Source organism: Triticum aestivum, chromosome 3D (genome assembly GCF_018294505.1).
Source record: "Triticum aestivum cultivar Chinese Spring chromosome 3D, IWGSC CS RefSeq v2.1, whole genome shotgun sequence".
In the NCBI taxonomy this organism is placed as follows: Eukaryota; Viridiplantae; Streptophyta; class Magnoliopsida; order Poales; family Poaceae; genus Triticum; species Triticum aestivum.
Window position 1 is genome coordinate 449,127,623 of NC_057802.1, and position 18,051 is coordinate 449,145,673.

An 18,051-nucleotide genomic window follows, 5' to 3' on the forward strand; every position below is an offset into this window, starting at 1 on the left:
CAACGCTCACTGTTCATCCAATCGATCGGCTTCAGTTAGCAGCAGTAGCGAAGGAATCGCTCGATCGGGTTCAGTTAACAGCCATCGATCGATCGCTCGGGTTCAGTAACGCGTAGCCTGCAGTGCAATCGCTCGGGTTCAATTAGAGCCCAACTCCTCGCTCGGGTTCAGTTAGAGCCAACGCCTCGCACACACGCGCATACGTGTACGAGAGAAACACGCATCACTCGGCCCCCGACCTCCCACCGTAACCGGGAACTCCCCGAAATTTTCCTCCCCCTCGCTTCTACCATGGTTTTTTCCGTCATGGACGGCCCAAAGAATGTCATGCAGCTGCGTCTCCGGCCCGCCCAGGACGAAAAGCCCATTTTCTGTCATGATTTTTTGTCATAGAAGTAGGAGCCCACCACATCTATGATGATACCGGGTTTTGTCACAATTATCGTCATAGAAGTGTCATATGTATGACAGAAAAAAATTTCGTTCGGCCCAAAATGTCACGGATGTGTCTTTTTTTTGTAGTGCATGGCGTTGGTGGAGGTCTGCGGGAGGGGAATGGGAGGCGAACAGTAAGGCCGCCTGCATTAAACAACAACTCGGGCGCCATTATTGGAGAGGATGCGAGCAAGGCGGGCGGCCATGGAAGTCAAAGGGCTCGCTTCCCAGTGAGCATGCACAGCGTACACCTCGCACGCTTCCCGGTGAGCCTGTGCATTGGAGGACAGCTGGCATGCCTCTTGGTCAGCCTGCGCAGCGAACTGCGCTCGCACGCCTCCCGTTCAGTCAAGCAGCTGTCCGCACGGCACCTCCTAGCCATTAAAAGAGAAAGAGTGACGCGTGGCGTCACGTGAATGGTTAACAGAACACACACGATTTAAATTATACAAAATGTTCGAGATGTTAAAGTGGCAGCTATTTGTTTTAAAATGCCTTTGTTGGCTGTTATTCGAGTGCGCCTTCTCTCAAAATGGACACGAAAAATACCACAGCATGTCAGGTGCCATTCCATGATAGCATGCCAAGTTTCATGAATTTCACACCAGTTTTGGATTACTAGAATTTAAAAACAAAGTATCTTAATGTTTTGCCGGTAATCAACAGTACCCTGGTGTTTGAAATTCATTCCCATTTCTTGCATGGGGCCTAAGCATGCACCCAAGGACACGCATTTGATATGTCAACCCGGTTTTCTGCACTCGAGTATGTGCATGTAGTTCAAATTTGAATTATGCACATAAAATGCCTAGAAAACTCAGTTAATGTATAAAAGTGTCCAAACGAACCCAGAAATTGCAAATTTTAACATGACACTCATGTGGCTCTATGTTGCCACTAGGAAAAAAATTGAAAACAGGAAGAGGCCACGAATATCGTTTCATCCACCAAGGAGGCACATTCCCTACCGGAACCATTAGGCTTGTTGTAAGAAGCTCTGGTGTGTGAGAAGCTTATACCTAAACCTGCCCCAAATAGGACAAATTTTTTACCACATCATGTTGATGCCGTTCCATGATATCATGCCAAGTTTCATGAATTTCAGACGAGTTTTGGATTTACTAGAATTTAAAATCCATGTATCTCAATGTTTGCGGGCGAGCGACGGTGGCAAGGTGTTTGACATTCATTCTCATTTCTTGCATGGGACGTAAGCATGCAACCAAGGACACATATTTGTTTTTTCAACCTATTTATATGCACTAGAGCATGTGCCTGTAGTTCAAATTTGAATTATGCACATAAATGCATAGAAAACTCAGTTAATGTACAAAAATGTCCAAGCGAACCACGAAAAATCTCCAAAATGGACACAACACTCCTGTTGTTCTATGTTGACACTAGAAAAATTTTGAAAGCAAGAAGAGGCAACGGATATCGTTTCATCCACAAAGGTGGCACGTTCCCTACCGAAACCATCAGGCTTGTTGTGAGAAGCTCTGGTTTGTGAGAAGCTTATACCCAAACCTGCCCCAATTGGGACAATATTTTACCATGGCATGTTGACGCCGTTCCATGATATGATGTCGAGTTTCATGAATTTCAGATGAGTTTTCGATTTACTAGAATTTTCAAACCATGTATCTCAATGTTAGCGGCCGAGCGATAGTGTCAAGGTGTTTGACATTCATTCTCATTTCTTGCATGTGACCTAAGCATGCAACCAAGGACACACATTTGATTTTTCAACCCATTTTTATGCACTCGAGCATGTGCACGTAGTTCAAATTTGAATTATGCACATAAATGCCTAGGAAACTCAGGTAACGTATAAAAATGTCCAAAAAAACCTCGAAAAATTCCAAAATTTAACACGACACTCCTGTTGTTCTATGTTGACACCAGAAAAAAATTGAAAGCAAGAAGAGGCGATGAATATCGTTTTGTTCACAAAGGTGACACGTTTCCCTATGAGAACCCTGAGGCTTCTTGTGAGAAGCTCTGGTTTGTGACAAGCTTATACCATAACCTACCCCAAATGGGACAATATTTTTTATCACGGCATGTTGATGCCATTCCATGATAGCATGCCAAGGTTCATGAATTTTAGACGAGTTTTGGATTTACTAGAATTATAAAAGCAAGTACCTCAATGTTTGCCGGAGAGCCACGGTGCCGTGGTGTTTGAAATTCATCCTTATTTCTTGCATGGGACATAAACATCAATCCATGGACACATATATGATTTTACAACCCATTTTGGTGCACCAGAGCATGTGCATGTAGTTTAATTTTGAATTGTGCACCTGAAATTCTTAGAAAACCAAGTTAATGTATAAAAATGTCCAAACGAACCCTTGATAATTCCAAATTTTTTGATGACACACTATAGTTTCATGTTCACTGCAAATAAAAGTTCTAGCAATTCGAACACTCTCCTTTGCCGCTATGACCCCATTATATAATTCAAATCAAGATGAAAATTCAAGAAGATCGCACACAGTTTATTATCACCAACCATGTGAGATGCAGCACAAAATATCTTGGAGCACCGTCAGAGTATGGTACGCATATGGCTTACGCGAGAAGGTGCGTCTGCTACAGTCCACAGTCGGCGTGTCAAGCACACTAACTCGCTCCCCAAATATCATTTCACTGTTCAATCGTCACCGGTGAAAGATGGGGACGTGGACCCGCGTCGTGAGGGCAAGTTCGGCGACCCACTCCAGCGAGAGCTCAGCCGCAGCCGCCATGCGGATGCTAACAAGCTGCGTGAGCGCGGCCGCAATCTATGACCGGGCGGCCAAGGCATCCCAAACGGCCGATGTTGCTTCTCAGGTGGCGGCAGCAACATCTGCCTCGGGGATAGCAACTAGCGAGAGCGGCACAACACCTGTCCGTTCTGCGACGACGGCCTTAGCCCTGATGGAGGCCGCCCATGACCATGTCGAGGCCGCCCACGCCCAGCTCGTGGTGGTCACCGCACAAATCGAATGAAGCTTCTCCAACAACGGTCGACAACCCACGGCCGAAGAGTTGGCAATCACCGAGAGCGTTCAAGCAGCCGTCCCTTTCTTTGCGGCATACCTTGCCACGACGGAGCCCATCCAAGCCCAGATCATGGCCGCCCACGCCCAGCTCATGGCGGCCTTTTCCAAAGAGATGGCGGACACGGATGGCGAGATGCTTGCCGGGTATGGTGCGATTGATGCCATGGAGCCTCTTCCCCAAGAGATTGCCGGGCGCGAGCTGGACATGGAGGAGGCGGCAGAGATCGACGAGCGCCAGCCGGAGTAGTACTCTTTGTTTAATTTAGAGTGTCGGTCTTTAATTTGTTAGGTTCATGTTTAAGTCAACTAGCTCTGTTTAATTGCTGAACTTGCTTGATTAAGAAGTGTGGGTGTGATGTACGCCCCTTTGTGTACCCAAATTATGCAATGACGTGGATGACCACTATAACCAGGGATATTCAGACCGAAATTTGCACGTTCAAACTCATCACACACGGGGTAAGCTATATGAATCGTTTGCTGAAAAAGGGACCGTGTCTGATGACACTTTGCGCGCCAGTTTTTTCGCTGCACCGATCCAAATTTTTTGGCTTCCGCTGAATATCTACCTCCCCCGCCCCCTCCCCTTACCAAAATCCACACTTCCCCTGTTTCCGCCTTCCTTTCCAAGTTGAAGCCTTTACTCCTTGCTTGAAGCGCCGCCTCCTCACCTGCGACCCTCCTTCACGCTGCTCGGCCTCGTCAATCCAGGAAGGTAATCCACACCCGACCCCCATCCTCCTCCTTCCACATCCCACATGCCCCGACCGCCGGCGCGACACCTTCCACCCAAATCACCGACCCCTCCCCCAAATAAGCGCCGCCCTAAGCCATGGTGCACGCAGTATAGCCAGGAACTCAGGGAGCATTTGGCAGCGGAGAAGCAAATCGTGCCCGCACGCGCGAATGAGGTCGCGATGGCTGCCATTCGTGCCGACCCCTAGATCTTTGAGGAGCACCTCACCGTTGAGGCCACCATCGATGCCTCGCGTGCCGACACCGCGACACAGTTGACTGCTTTAAACGACAAGTCGTGGCGTTTTCTCGAGGCCACCGTCGGTGCCTTCGACGAAGACTACGAGGTGTTTTCTCAGCGTGCCCGTGCTTACCTCAACTCGAGAGCTAGCAGGTTGGTGCCCAGAGCGGCTCAGGCAACTCACCACTACGACGAGGGCACCCACGATGTGGAGGCTCGCCCTCTTCTATGTCCAAGGAGCCAATCATCATCGGTATCTCCGACGATGAAGAGTAGCTTGTCTTATTAGCTCACTATAAGGACCTATGTTCAGTTTGCTAGCTACGTCGGTTAAGCATGCTCGGTTTACCTGTTGCATGTGTTGCTCCTGCCTTTCTTAACAAATTCTAGTGAATTGTCCTATCTACTTTTACCATGCAATATGTTGCTCTAGTGTATATGTTCTATATGTCGTGCAATGTGGTGCTCACTTATTAACTGTTTGGTTAATTAGTTGTCATGTTCAGTTAACTGTTTGGTTTAGTTCTGCAAATATGATGTCCAATTCTTCAGGTGCAATTTTGTATTGTCTTCCATGTGAGAAATAAATCGAATTTATGTGTTCAAAATACATGAGAAACAAATACAATTGCTATATTTTCAAGTTGTCAAGCATGCTTGGTTTAGTTAACTGTCTGATCTTCTAGTATGTTATATATTGTGCAATGTGGTGCTCAGTTAACGTTTGATTCATTTGTTGTGGTGTTTAGTTAACTGTTTGGTTCAATTCTGCAATGCAATGTTCAATTGTTATTGGTACATTTTGTTATTGTATACCATATGAGAAATAAATCGAATTTGGCTGTACTAAATACTTGAGAAATAAATACAATTGCTATATTTCCAAGTTGTTAAGCATGCTTGGTTTGGTTAACTGTCTGATCTTCTATTAGGAGTATGTTATATTGTGCAATGTGGTGCTCAGTTAATGTTTGGTTCATTTGTTGTGGTGTTTAGTCAACTGTTTGGTTCAATTTTGCAATGCGATGTCCAATTATCGTGGGTAGAATTTTGTATTGTTGTGCATGTGAGGAATAAATCGAATTTGGTTGCACTTAATACATGAGAAACGTATACAATTGCTATATTTCCTAGTTCTTAATCATGCTTGGTTTGGATAAATGGGTTTTCCATTTGGCTGCAATTAATCTGATAAATCCGCAATGTGCTTATTTTTCATCAAAATATTTTACTGATAGCATGCGAACCCTCACTTAACCTGATCATTAACTACCTTATATCTGTTGCAGGGAAACAATGGGAAGCACTGAGGTTTACAATCGAGGTTTGCACATGCATGGTCCTTTGTCTAATAGCACATTATTGTGTAACTGCAGGAACCATTCTAATATTTAGGTTTTTAACAATTTGGTCTTGCACATGTAGGTCCCGCTGTCAGAGGTTTTGACCCACTGTTCGACCCATTTTGCATATGGGGAAATGAGTTGTCCATGACTATCAGTCAAGTCAAGAAATTAAGAAAGATTGTTAGGATAAAGAAATTAGCGACAGAAAACAACAAGATCTTTGTGTGCACAATGAAGAAGACATCAGTTCACTACAGGATGGTACTAACTATTATACCTTGAATTTTTATTCCTTTGCCCCATTTTCAATCTAGAGAAGATATTTATGCACATCCTTGTTTTCAGGCCTTTCCAAAGCAGTTCACCAATTATTACCTCTCAAACCACATGTATGGTTAGGAGGCGAGGAAGGTATTCATACAACACCCACGGTTCAATATTGAAGTATCCCTAAAGAGGACGAAGGATGGACGGTCAATCATCCACAGACACTGGCCTAAAATTGCAAAAACCTTCAACATCAATGAAGACTCAACATTCGCCTTCCACTTCAGCAGTTTTCCAGATGAGATTCATATGTCTATGTACCGTCTATGATGCTAATTTCGAAATGTTATAGATGTTGCATGTGAAACTTGGTGCTGGTGCAGTTGTGTAATGGGGTAGCTGAGTGCTAAAGCTATATGATGTTGTACTCTGATGTATTTAAATTTTGAAATCGTGCTTCCTTAATACAAAAATGAAATATATTGTGTGCTTAATACGAAATGTCAATTAGATTAATAAATGGATAATTAATAATAGGACAATTAGCCTGCTAATTGGTTTTTTTTATTGCAAACGGTTATTAAGAAAACACCGTGGCGATGACCTCAGACAACGCACACCATTTCTAGGAATAAAACGTGTTGGATCAATGAACAATCACACACGACTTCCTCTTGAAAACTGTTTGCATTAGGCCACCTTGCGCAAATGTTTACCACATAAAAAGTGTGTGTGATGGACAGCCTATGTCACACAGTTTCTTCTATGAACCGTGTGTGATGCATTCAATAACGCAAACGATAAAATTGTTAACATCGTCTGCAATGGCAACGCTATCACAAACGATTTAATGGGGAAAATTGTGCGTAATGTACCTGCGAACGGAAACGTTTTCCTTGGAGTGACCGTGTGGGATGTATATACGAACGGAAACAAACTTCTTGGATTGACTGTGTGGGATGTACATACTAACGGAAACGTATTCCTCTGATTGACTATGTGGAATATACATACGAACAGAAACGTTTAGCCGGGACTGACTGTGTGGGATGTACTTACGACTGGAAACGATTTGGCATGTATAATTGTATTTTTTTAGCACAACTGTACGTCTAATCGTATTTGATCGCTCGCCCCTCGCACACGACCTCATTTTGCCGAGCGTGTGTGACCGGAGGGCCTATCCCCGACGGTTTCTGGGTCGTGTGGGAAGGACTCCCCTATCGCACACACTCGCTTGGCGACGGTTTTAAATGTCATCGCGGAAAGGGGTTAAAAACCGTTTGTATAGCACCTCGCTGTACCAGTGTAGGGCTATGATTAGTAAGCTCCAGAAGGTGACTTGGCTAGAGGGCACCTTTGTGGAGACAATAAAAACTTGGCAGCGGGAGTGGTTTTACATCACTGAGGCACTTGCCGAAGATCATGTCAGAGTCCCAGTCTTCCTTGTTGGACCCTCGATGAGGCGCATCTCCTGGCAGAGGAAAGGACTGGACTGGGGCCGTCAAGAGGAGGCGGAGGCACTTCAGAAGAAGATTCAATCCCTGTTCAACTAGGAGATCAAGCTCCCTGGCGTTATCGACGTCATGCTCCGTAGTCGTATACTTCCTCTCCAACTCCGGATGAATCCGATGTGGCTTTACAAGCCTGAAGACGACGCGCCAGTCCAACATTTCTTCCACATGACCCTGGATGGGATGTGGACAACACTTTTCAAACCATCCAAAACGAAATTCCTGCGGCAGGGCCAGACTATGGCTTTAAAGCCGAGCTCAGCCCACCCGGGGTAAAGTAGCCTGACTCATGTTGGTTTTACTTCTGCCGCCTCTCGCCCTTTTTCCGCAGATCAATAATACATTTCCCTTTTGCTTCCAGAAATGTCTTGCTAGGGAGCATGAATTGTCATGTTCGGCACCATCACCGGAGGTAGAACGTACCCCCCAGCTCGAGGCTCTTCTGGCCGCGGCTCCGTACAGGGTTCCGGCCAAGGGGGAGAAAGAAACGAAGAAGAGGGAAAGGGCCCGTCTCCGTGGTCCTTCTGATACAAGATCCGAGGATACTCGAGCTTCCTCCAGCCACGAGGAGGAAGAAAAGGAGGGGTATGCTCCCCCAAAAGTAAGAGGGAGGCGCCTGAAGACGTCGAGGAGGTCGAGCCTCCTGGAACCCGTCAGAGGCACAAAAAGGCCTCTGTGGTTCAGCCCGGCCAACCATCCATCTCCGCCGAGGCCGTCCTTTCTGGCTCTTTGGTGGGCGGTCTCGATCAGCCGCGCAGGGCGAAGCCACCACCGAGGAGGTAATGAAGTTTATCATGCTTTGCCAAAGATATTTTGAAGTGTAAATTTTTTTAATCCATGATCCGTCATATGTCTTTACAGCCCTCAATGCGCTTTCATCAGCGACCAGACTTCAGAAAGCGGGCTCCTTCTGTCTTTTGTGGTGGAGAGCGGATCGGGCCAGCGGACCCGTCTCTGCCCTGCCCTTGACGAGCTAGGGGAGGCAATCTCGCACCGGGCCACCTTCGCAGACAACGCGGAAGGCGCTACTGGTGCTTGCGTGACCAAGGCCAACACCTCGGCCGTCGAAGGCTGAAGGGAGATCCCTTTGGCTACAGAGGGGGAAGAATTCGGACCACCCGAGTCCTCGGCCCCGCCACCCCCTGCCGCTCCAGGACAGGCATCCATGGGGTGGCTCGAAGAGATGGAGGTAGCTTTGACAAGCTCCTCTATCATCATCGCCCATACTGCTTGCGTAAAAGTAGAATTGACCATATTCAATTTAATTCAGTAGTAACAGAAGGACCAAGATTGTGACCATCATAAACAGACTTAGGGATAGAGGAAACACCAGCACCTAGATTACACAATGCATTGAACTTATTTAGACCAATCTCAATCTCAATAGTAGGATCAAAGATATCCTCTTGTTTAGCGGTTAGCTTACCATATAGCTTTTTTCCTTTCATCATTCGACTCACGTACCTTAGTTCCAACGTGCTCAACAAAGCGAGTATATGCTTCATCATTTGATACTTCAGGTAGTGGGTGTTTCAATGACAACATCTTCACGAAGTCTGCAACAGTATATGTATATTCTGGCAAATGGCTTTTATCGAGCTCTTATGCATTTTCTTCGCTACTTCTCATCATTTTCACATATTCAATCGGGTTAGGTTCCGGTTTACTTACAAACTTGGCTAGAATCAAAGTTGGACTCTCAACAATTTCAGCAACTTGTGCCTCCATGCTCTTAGTTCTTCCATCTAGAGTTTGCACATTGTTAGTGAGTCCAACAATCTTACTGGTCAATTGACCAATTAAGTTATCATGATTCTTTATAATAATTTCAAACATTTCATTTTCTCACTTTGACTAGCAATAACGTTTTTAGAGTTTCTTCCAAAGTGTTTATGTTACTATTGCTCGTTCCATTGAAATTGTTAGGTACTCCACTATTATTAGGATAAGGTAATCTAGGAGCAAATCCATTATTTTTCTAGCTGGGATAACTATTGTGAGCAATGAAATTAACATCATTAACCTCTTCTTTAGTAATAACATTTATGTTTACCTCTTCTTTACCTTTCATCAATGAGATGAGTTTATCAAGTTTAGCGGTCAACTCCATATTCTTCTATTCAGTAGCATTGACCCTGTTGATAGTAGACCTCATTTGGCATGGTTTTCTTGCATATCATCTAGCAACTTCTTTTGCTTCACCAATGGGTTTTTTCCGTAATAGTTCCTCCTGCAGTAGTGTCAAGCATAGTTTTCGACATGGGAGTTAAGGAATTATAAAATATATGAAGAATTAACCATTCTTCCATTCCATGATTAGGACAATTCCTTATAGCCTCCTTCATGCGATCCCACACAAGCGCTAGTGGCTCACGTTCTTCCTGCTTAAAACTTGTTATTTGCGAACGCAATTGCAGAATATTTACAGGTGGGCAAAACTTAGACAAAAATTTACTACAACACTCAATCCATGAAGTTATATTACCTCTAGGCAAAGCCATAAGCGATTCTTTAGCTTTTTCTCTCAAAGAGAAAGGAAATAGCCGCAACTTCAAAGTGTCATGTTCATAATCCCTTATGCGTGTCATGTTACACAATTCAAAAAAATTATGCAAATGCATGTCAGCATCCTTAGAAGCACAGAGTTCAAATTGGTCCCATTGAACCATAGACTAGGTTGGGTTTTATCTCATACTCAGCGGCAGCAACATCAGGTTGTGCAATCAATTCATGCATGAAAACTATTTCTAGGAGTAGCAAAGCCTCAAAAATTATGAGCCATACTAATTTTTTTGGGGGGGGGGGGGTTCTACCAACAAAACTTGCAACAAAATTAAACTAGAACAAGAACAAAAATTGAAAACAAAACTAACAAAGACTCTAACACAAAGTCTAGCACACAACTCCTCCCCAGCAACGGCGCAAGAAAAAGATTTGAAGAGTCTCTTTGGTGACCCGTTGAAGGAGCATAAATGATTCTCGCCTTTTCCCCAAAGATGACCCTGAATTATCGAACCCAGGAGAGGAAGTGTACCTTTAAGACAAAGGTCTCTAACAAGCATTGCAAGAAAATTTACTTTCAGCTTTTGGACGCCAGCACGAGCCGCTACACGTCATACCAGAGCTCGTCCACACGTGTCGATCAAGCGGGCAGCCGCGACAGGGAGGTGCCCCTCCATGCGTAGACGCTGCGGCCCCAGGTGCTCCTGCTCGCGTGGTCGACATGGCGTCGGTGCTCGTCCACGCGCGTCAACAGAGCGGGCGGCCACGACGACGAGATTCCCCTTCATGCACGGCCGTCGTGGCCCTGGTGCTCCTGGTCGCGTGGCTGATGCGGGCCGACAGTGCTTCCCCACGCGCTGTGCGACATAGACTGGTGGCTGCAGGGTGCGCCGCCCTGTTCCCGTAATCACGACATCCTGGCCTCGCCGCCGGTAGCTGCACGATCCCGCGTGCCCTGTTCGTGGTTGGGTTGGATGGAGATGGGGAGGGCATAAGAGTGGTGGAGAGCCGTGGAGTGGCGAGGAAGATGGATGGATAAGCTTCTATGAGATGGAATCGTTCACGCGAGGCTCGCTCCCAATGAACGGGTGCATACGCTTGACGTAGCAGTTTCCAATGCTTCAAGATCCGCGGTTTTTCATCCGATGGACATATAATATTACCCCCCAAAATTTAAATTATGAGAAAAAAATCACAATGAATAGAGGAAAGGGGATGTACGTAAATTTGGACGAAGCCTGTTGCGGTGACAAAAACTTTTGTAAGTACTCGCTCCGTTCGGAATTACTTATCGCAGAAAGAAAGTAGTACCGAGTATTGCCTCTATCCCAAATAACTTGTTTTAGTTTTGTCTAGATACATCAATGGATGTGTCTAAACGCATTTTATTATTAGATTAGATAGATCCATATCTAGACAAGTGTAAAGACAAAAAATTGGAACCCAAAGTGGTAGTACAGAAATTGTGATATCAATGGAGACAAAAAAAGAGGCGGAAGAATCTAACAATATTTGTGTGATGCACCGGTAAGATTCCATAGTTGAATTTTGGACCCGTTCCGAACTTGGACCACGAAATTCCCCGTTCAGCACTCACTGTGTCGACATCGCCTTCACACAGGAGAACCGTATTCCTGACGCCTCGTCCTCTGCTGGCAAATTTGACAAATTTGACTTCTGGACGAAATCAAATCACAGAATGAACTGCTCGTGAAACTATTTCACGCGCCTGACCTTTTTGTGTGACGCCCGACACGAAGGCGCCACACTACACTGTGCAACGCCTCACAAATAGGCGCTACACGCCTGGCCAGCGTTGCACCCCAGACTGCCTAAAAATTGCTAAGTCATTGTGCAGAGCCTAAGAGCTAGGCGCTGCACTGTATAGTGTGGCGCCTAGCTCTCAGGCGCTGCACTAGTGGTTGCACTGCAAAATGAAGCAACCATTAGTGCAACGCCTAGAAGCTAGGCGCTACACTGTGTAGTGTGGCGCCTAGCTCTCAGGCGCTGCGCACTGACTTAGTAATTTTCGGATCACACGGGTGTGACGCTGGCCAGGCGTGTAGCGTCTATCTGTGAGGCGTTGCACAGTGTAGTGTGGCGCCTTCGTGTCCGGCGTCACACAAAAAGGTCAGCCGCGTGAAATAGTTTCACGGACAGTTCATTCTGTGATTTGATTTCATTCGTAGGTCAAATTTGTCAATTTTGCCTCCTCTGCTAGATTTCCTTCCCGTAATTATTTCAGCAAGGAAAATATAACGCCGTGCATCGGGTGCGCGCACCCAACAAAAACAGAGGGAGCAAAGACCCCGAGCGGAAAAGGAGCGAGGGCCTCTCTCTCCATCCCGACCTCTCGTGGCCGCCGCGAAGAAAAGGTAGCCCCTCCGCCCCCGATCCCCTCTCGCCGCCCCTCCTTCGATTCCGTCAGATCGGCGCCAGTAACGCCGGGGTCCGATCCCGATCTGTCTCCGTCCCGACCTTCGCGTAATTTCCCCCCCAATTCCGTTGTGGCCGTGTCTTGATTGGTCTTTTGTTTTGGTAGATCCGTGGCCCGGTGCCTGGCGGGCGCGTTGATTGCGGTAGGGCCTGTGCTGCGCGTAGATTTGTTGTGCGCCGGTGGCGATTCGTCCGTCGGTCTGTCGATTAGATGCGTGCCCGCTCAATCCGCTGGATCGTCAGCCTCGATCTGTTGCGTGACGTGATTCGTTAGGATCGTCTAGTCGCGGGCTATCTAGGCGAGGTATTTTGTTGTTCCTCTTAGCGCGTGTGTGTTGATGCAGGCTAAACGGTCTTGCTAGGTCCCAATCGACTGACATTTTCTCAAGGTTCCATCGATTCAGAAAAGTGCAACTCGTCACTACTTTTTTTTTCTGCGCGTGGAGAGCGTCGTTTCTAGCGTAGCCAGTGATCTGTTGTATGCGCAGATGGATTTGTGAACCTGTGGGATTCATCTGGTGGGATATGCCTTGCTTGTTAATGTAGTTTAGCAGCCTGATGTCTACAGATCGCTATCTGCTAATTCTAATTTTGATAACCACATTAATTTTTAATTCTTTGTTCCAGGATGAGTTTTATGCTAGTTTATTTATTTTTGCCAGCTTTGAAATAACTTGTTGTGTTGGTGTAATGGAACAAATATGTTAAGGTTACCACCCAATCATTACTTGACTGATGCTTTATGTTCTAGGTTACTTTGGAGGAATATATATGAGTCAGTAGTGAAGTTACTCAGTGCTTCGAGGCAATAAACCTGTTTTGTTTTACCTTGTTTATTTTTATGCTGCCAACTTATTGCAGTATGTGGTGAACAAAAACATGTTTAAACTCTAGAGTTAGTAACTTATTCTTCAGTCTCATAAATATGTAAATGAAAATCAAAGCAGGAGCTTATCATGGCTTCAAAACGTATCCTGAAGGAACTGAAGGACTTGCAGAAAGATCCTCCGACATCATGCAGTGCAGGTACGAGCCAGATCTATTATTCAGTTATGACTGTTAGCCACCTTGTGTGCATCTTAGCAGTGTTGATATATGCTGCGTTCATGTGAACTTACAACTTTGTGTATCGTAATTCACCTTCCATCTCTGGTGAAATTCCAGGGCTATGTCCATCAAGGCTAGCCTTTAGCAGGCTATTTGTTATGCACAGTGTCTACAAATATCCTTGCTGTCAATTTTTTCTTTGTGTGACTATAACTCCACTGGAACTATTTATGGCATCGGCCCATTGATAGAAATAGAATGTATTATATCCTTAAATGGAATTCATTCTGTTGAATTATAATATACAGTTTCATTCACTGTTCTTGACCTAAGAGAATGTATCACTATGGCAGTTGCTGTCTTGTCAGTGTCCTTTTTGCGGCTGACTAGCTAAATTGATGTTTTTATTTAAGAAAGGTATCTAGTAGCATATAGTCTTCCTGTGCTTTAAAGTATATTTCAACTTAGTAAGTGATGAACGGCCATCAACAACCACTGCAATTGACCATCAGTTCTTCTATAATCAGGATTATGTCGTGCTGCTGCTTAGTGCTTACTATTCCCTTGCTTGCACAGACGATTGTGTTAATTCATTATAGGTTTCTATTTATTTAGGTCCTTCTGGTGAGGATATGTTCCATTGGCAGGCAACCATTATGGGTCCTCCTGATAGTCCCTATGCTGGAGGTGTTTTCTTAGTGAATATCCATTTCCCCCCGGACTACCCCTTCAAGCCGCCGAAGGTTAGTGCTGAACAATGTTGAGCCAAACAAATTTCCTTGCATCTTTGTCAGCTTTATTGAAAGATGGATCTTGTCAAACTGTCAGTATGTCTCCCCTCTTCATGTTCCATTGATGTTTCAGTTTTAGCTCGTGTGATTTATGTTCATCTCTGCATTTGATATTAAGGATCAACTATATCTTGTTATATCTCGTTTGTTTACAGAAATCGTTGTTATATCACCTCTTAATTTTAAAAGAAAAAAAATCTGTTGCTGAACCTATCTTTTCTTTTATCACCACATTATAGGTTCAACTTTGTTGGTCTACCTGTTGTTTTTAATCTTCCCTTTTCCTCCTTTGTGTTCTCAAGTATCTCTTCTTTCAGGTATCGTTCAAGACAAAGGTCTTCCATCCGAACATCAATAGCAATGGAAGCATATGCCTTGACATTCTGAAGGAGCAATGGAGTCCTGCTTTGACAATCTCTAAGGTGCTCTCACAACAATTCAGTCCTTTACACCTTTCGCTGATATGCTGTATATACATAGTAAACGAATTATTTACATGCCCTAGCAGTCTAGCACTCTTGATGAGCTACAGTTCTCTGCATTGCTTCACTACACCATTTATAATCTCAACTACATGTCTGATGTGATTTGGTGGACACTACAAAAAGTTTTAAATGTTTTGCCATCTGGTTCTAGAATGTAGCTGTGTGTCTTGTCATGACCTTTTGGCCGGAGTCTTAATTGTTTGTCCAAAACTCCAAATGCAGTCATTTGGTGTTACCTCATGTTGATGCTATCATATTGTTAGCAGATATTAAGCCCAGTTACTTCTTTTGGGCTCAAAATTGCAAACCGTCCTAATAAAAACTGTACAGTTGGGATAAAAACATCCGACAGCCCTCTCCTTGAGGTCTAGTAATCTACAGTTAACATTTGATGCATTGCATTTGCAGAATTTAGCTGCACTACTAACTCCCAGTAATGTTGTTTTCATCAGGTTCTGCTTTCAATCTGCTCGCTGCTTACCGACCCTAACCCGGACGACCCTCTCGTCCCCGAGATTGCCCACATGTACAAGACGGATCGGTCCAAGTATGAGACGACAGCCCGCAGCTGGACGCAGAAGTATGCCATGGGATGATACGAAGCCCATGCTCGTATCCACTGCTTGCATGCAGAAGATTGTGTCACTGTCCCGAGAAACTATCTCTGGGCCATTATTTTCTTTGATTACTTGTCGGTCGCGTGTGTCTCCCTGATCCATGTAGGATCGCGTCGTAGTCAAAACATCAACCTATCATTGCCAAAGTCCATAATGAAATTGACATATGCTTCTCGTTATAACTACGGTAGTGTTGGTTCTCCCATTCGCTATATGGTGCCTGTGGATGGAAATGTTTGTTCTGTGGCCAGTTGGCCACTTTGCGTGCTTTTGCTCAGTTGCACGCATATGTTCGTCTCCTCTCTGGTTATGTTACTGCTCTATTTTTTGGTACCGGATTGGCTGTAGGACTTGGCATCAGCAAAATGCTAGAATGATCCTGGTTCTGGTGCATCCATTTCATAAAACTTAGAAAAAAAAAGTCTTTGTAACTACCCCATGTACATTTTTCCATTAAGGTTGAACTAACTTTAGTTAAAAACTGTGCCACTTGTTTTGGAGTGGAGGGAGTAGTACCATTTGTGGATTGCATGAAAATGATGGGAACGCTAAGGGTTAAGTTCAAGCTTCAAAACTTGATCTGTAGCCCTTTTGACCTAGGTGGCAAGGTCACAAAGTTATACTCCCTCCTTCCCATATTAATTGATGCTTTATGGATGTATCTAGCATGACGCTGAAATGGACGTATCTTGTTGCATGGATGTATCTAGCATGACGCTGAGATGGATGTATCTTATGCTAGATATTCAGCATCAATTATTATGATCTGGATACATCCATTTGAGCGTTAATTATTATGAGACGGAGGGAGTATTATTTTATTTTTTGAAAACCTTTTTAAGTTTTTAATCAATATCTATGTGAATGATCTCCATTTGTAAAAAGATCAAAATTTAAGCGGACTCCGATTTGTCCGAATTCTACAAATCGGCTCTACCATGTCTGCGTTGGTAGCCTTGGAGTTTCTAAGACTTTTGGACCATAGGATTTCGGGTCATCAAACTCATATTTTCCTATACTTTTCATTCCATAGGAATCTCAACATGAGCCCACACCTCTTTTATTTTTCCCAAGAAAAGCCAATGTGCTTGCACTAAGAATTCGTGCATTTTTCTCCTATGCACCATCTAAAGGCAGCTCTTATAAAACCCCGGTGTTCTGAAATCCTGATCACTGATTTAAAATTCTGATCACTGATCAGTAGGCAAGGCATTCAGAGAGGTTCCGCTATGTGTCCTTACGTACATGATATTAGTGGGTAAGATGGAATTTCTGGTCATCGATTGGCCTATTAGCTCAGCTGGTTAGAGCGTCGTGCTAATAACGCGAAGGTCGCAGGTTCGAGACCTGCATGGGCCAATGTATTTTTGTTATTTCCGTGCGAAATTCTCGCTTTTTTTTTTAATAAAAACTGCGAAATTCCTTTTTTTTTTACAACAGCGCTAAATTCTACTTTGCCCGCATGCACTTGCCGCTATTTTTCCTTCCTTTACAAGGTTGACATGTCTGCGTCTTGAACATAAGCAAAAACAAGTTACCGCCCTCTTGTACCTGAAATAATAGTTCACTGATCTGTGGATGATTGCCTTTTCACCTAGAATTCATGTGTTCTTAATGCTGACTTCTCCTAATAAGGGACGTACTGCCAACATTCATCATACAATATATGATGATTTATTTATTTATTGCTCTGAACAAGAGGCTATTTTATCATATATTTTTTGATTGCTTAGTTCAAGTGTTTGTTCAATCCAATTGCACAGATTTTTTTATTTTATTTTTTGCAAAAAATTGCACAGATTTCTGGCTGCTGTGTTGCTGTCCGAATCTGTTTCTTTATGTTAAATTGGTAACCTGGCTCAAATCGACGTTAAGGTTAGCCAAGGTTAGGCGAGAGGGAATAGTAATAGTTAAGTTAGCCAGGGTTTCGTAACACCCAATAAAGCGAACAACCATAATTGATAAGTTTAGAAGAACAAAATAAGTCAATTAACATATGGACCTTGGATCTCTCTTTCTCTATGTGGTAGATGGATTGAGCGGTGTGGAATGGGAAGTGGGTGGCGGCTCGCAATGATGAATACTGTGAGTGAGATGGAGGTGGTGAATGGTGATTTAAGCCGCTGAGGGGTATGGAAGAGAATATATAGAGTTCAAAAATTTGATACTCCCTCCGATTCAAATTAATTGATGCAACTTTAGTACCAAGGTATACTAAAACTGCATCAATTAAATTGGATTGGATGGAGTACTAAAAAAGTAACTAAGGCCGTAAACACCAGTAGTAAACTAGTGGAACTACTGAATCAATTCAAATAAATTTGAACGACCATGACAGTGTTCAGAAATCCAAAAAGTACCAATGGGAGAATGAGTGATGGTTCTGAACAAAAAAGGTAGCACCGTTTTTTGAGTGATGGTTCCGGACAAAAAAGGTAGCACGGTTTTTAGATGTTGATATTTTTTTCTACAAAGTTGGTCAAACTTTACAAAGTTTGACTTTGACCAAATCTTATATGCAGACTAAAAAGAAACGAAGGGACTAAAACAACTCAAAAGTATCGATAAAACTAATTTCTCGTTAG

General features: G+C 44.1%; 1 protein-coding gene and 1 non-coding gene across 4 annotated transcripts; both read left to right on the forward strand.

Annotated features, from left to right (window-relative positions):
• The first annotated feature begins 12,280 nt into the window (after positions 1–12,280).
• On the forward strand, positions 12,281–15,645 carry LOC123079569 (ubiquitin-conjugating enzyme E2-17 kDa). Of its 3 annotated transcripts, none has more exons than XM_044502361.1 (5): positions 12,281–12,465; positions 13,474–13,552; positions 14,189–14,316; positions 14,682–14,786; positions 15,302–15,645. In XM_044502361.1, exons 2-5 carry the CDS (start codon positions 13,483–13,485, stop codon positions 15,443–15,445), a joined length of 447 nt encoding a protein of 148 aa, XP_044358296.1. In that variant the 5' UTR covers positions 12,281–12,465; positions 13,474–13,482; the 3' UTR covers positions 15,446–15,645. The 3 variants fall into 3 exon arrangements, with proteins under 3 accessions (XP_044358296.1, XP_044358297.1, XP_044358298.1); XM_044502362.1 differs by having other exon boundaries at positions 12,388–12,574; XM_044502363.1 differs by having other exon boundaries at positions 12,394–12,465; positions 13,471–13,552.
• A 1,106-nt stretch (positions 15,646–16,751) lies between these two features.
• Positions 16,752–16,825, forward strand: TRNAI-AAU (transfer RNA isoleucine (anticodon AAU)). Its single transcript has one exon. It is a non-coding gene; the product is annotated as a tRNA-Ile (tRNA).
• Positions 16,826–18,051: the final 1,226 nt, after the last annotated feature.

Bases quoted from the DNA above. Each gene is read 5' to 3' on its own strand.
- LOC123079569 (XM_044502361.1), top strand. From the start codon at position 13,483: ATGGCTTCAAAACGTATCCTGAAGGAACTGAAGGACTTGCAGAAAGAT. The intron at 13,553-14,188 runs GTACGAGCCAGA...CTATTTATTTAG, and splicing joins TCCGACATCATGCAGTGCAG to GTCCTTCTGGTGAGGATATG. The intron at 14,317-14,681 runs GTTAGTGCTGAA...CTCTTCTTTCAG, and splicing joins ACCCCTTCAAGCCGCCGAAG to GTATCGTTCAAGACAAAGGT.